Raw genomic sequence first — 1,735 nt, 5'->3', positions numbered from 1 at the left:
AATAATAATAATAATAATAATAATAATAATAATAATAATAATAATAAAATAATAATTTTAAAAAATGAAAGCTGTGGCTGAGACAAAGTGTGTACCTAGCATGCACAAAACCCTGGGTTCAACTGCATAAACAGGGCATGGAGACACATGCCCATCATCTCAGCACTCAGGCAGTAAAGGCAAAAGTTCATTTGCAACTACAAATCAAGTTCAAGGCTTGCCTGAGACATGAGACGCTGTCTTTAAAAAACAAACAAACAAAAAGTGACAAAAATAAAAACAGGATGAGGGTGGCGCTGGAAGTCATCAACGGTGACTTCTGTCCAGAGAGAAACCAGAGGAAAGACCAGCCACTCACTCAGCACAGTGTCCCAAGTGCAGAGAACCACAAGTGGCCAGGCCAGGCAGGGAGAGAGCTCAGCCTGTCTGGTGACAGGTGTCTAGGTGTGGCTGCAGACAGGCAGGCAGGAGCCTGCCCCAGAGCCTTGTTTGATATGGAAGGAAGGCTCGGTGAGCATTCAGGTACAGGTCTGTCCGTTACCAGGTGCATGGTGTAGAACTTGATGGTATCCTGCTGGGAGTCCCACTCAGTGGCCACTGCAATGGCCAGGGCCTCACTGGGAACGGTGAAAAGCTTCGCTTGGGGAGTTTTCAGCTTCCTGTGGTCCAGGTTTATCTCAAAGCCACCTTAAAAGATGAAATGAAAATTCTCAGGGGGGAGTATATTCGAGTGACCATTCCTATATTTTAGCAACCAAACTGGCGAACACAAAGACAACATCTGATGAAAGTGCCACCACTGATCTGGCTGGACACAAATGTGCCCAACCAGTCACAAAAAGAAAGCCATCAAATTTTCAGATACTCACCTTCACCCTGTGAGATGCTGACATTCTGATAAAACCTCTTTCTCTCTGTAAGACAGAATTTTCAGAGGAATTTAAAATAGCATCAAGAGGGCTCCAGAGGCAATACCAGCTCGTATCATTATTGCTAATGCTGACTGATTGGCTTGATTTTCATATCATCATTCAAGGTCTGCCCTAGCCTGCAGTATAATCAACCGCTTCTGATTAAAGCTTGGAAAACGGAACAACCACTCTCCAGGGACAAAGGAAGAACAGGGCTCACTGGTTACACCTCTTCTAGTAGCCAAGCTAGGAGACAGCTCTGATCAAGAGCCTGAGGAGCCTCAGAATGTGACCAGAGCATTTCCAACCCCTGCTTTAGCAGCTAGCATGCCCACCCACGCTGACCCCAGGACAGCACAGTGTACCTGAATGTAAAGTTGGTGTGTGAATGGAATAAAACTAGACTCCTAGTAGTTTTCCAAAGTAAGGGGGACACGGACTATTTCTAACAGGATCTCAAGGGCAGGCTGTTTTGACACCTCCCCCCAGGGGAGGAGCAGTCTGTTAGGCCACAGAGGAGGACTTTGCAGCCAGCCCTGAAGATACCTGATAAAACAGGGACAGATGAAAGGGGAGGAGGTCTTCCCCTATCAGGGGACTTGGAAAGGGGCAGGGAGGAGACCAGGGAGGGAGTGTGGGGTTGGGGAGGGAATGAGGGAGCGGGATACAGCTGGGACACGGAGTTAACAAAATGTAACTAAAAAGAAAAAAAAATAAAATAAAAAAAAATGTATAAGTAGAAAAAAAAAAAAAAATGAGCAACTAACTATTCAACAGAAAAAAAAAAAAAAAAAAAAAAAAAAAAAAAAAAAAAAAAAAAAAAA

General features: G+C 44.4%; 1 protein-coding gene across 1 annotated transcript in view; it reads right to left on the bottom strand.

Annotated features, from left to right (window-relative positions):
• Atpaf2 (ATP synthase mitochondrial F1 complex assembly factor 2) overlaps positions 1 to 1,735 on the bottom strand; it is a 15,543-nt gene that overhangs the window by 6,703 nt on the left and 7,105 nt on the right. Inside the window, exons 2-3 of the mRNA XM_055594204.1 lie at positions 870 to 914; positions 542 to 687 (exon numbers count right to left, since the gene is read on the bottom strand). Coding sequence (XP_055450179.1) covers positions 542 to 687; positions 870 to 914 — 191 coding nt within the window. The remainder of the gene's footprint in view (positions 1 to 541; positions 688 to 869; positions 915 to 1,735) is intronic.

This window comes from Psammomys obesus, unplaced genomic scaffold (assembly GCF_907164565.1).
Source record: "Psammomys obesus unplaced genomic scaffold, mPsaObe1.curated_primary_1811, whole genome shotgun sequence".
NCBI lineage: Eukaryota > Metazoa > Chordata > Mammalia > Rodentia > Muridae > Psammomys > Psammomys obesus.
This window is presented reverse-complemented; position numbering and strand designations above follow the sequence as displayed.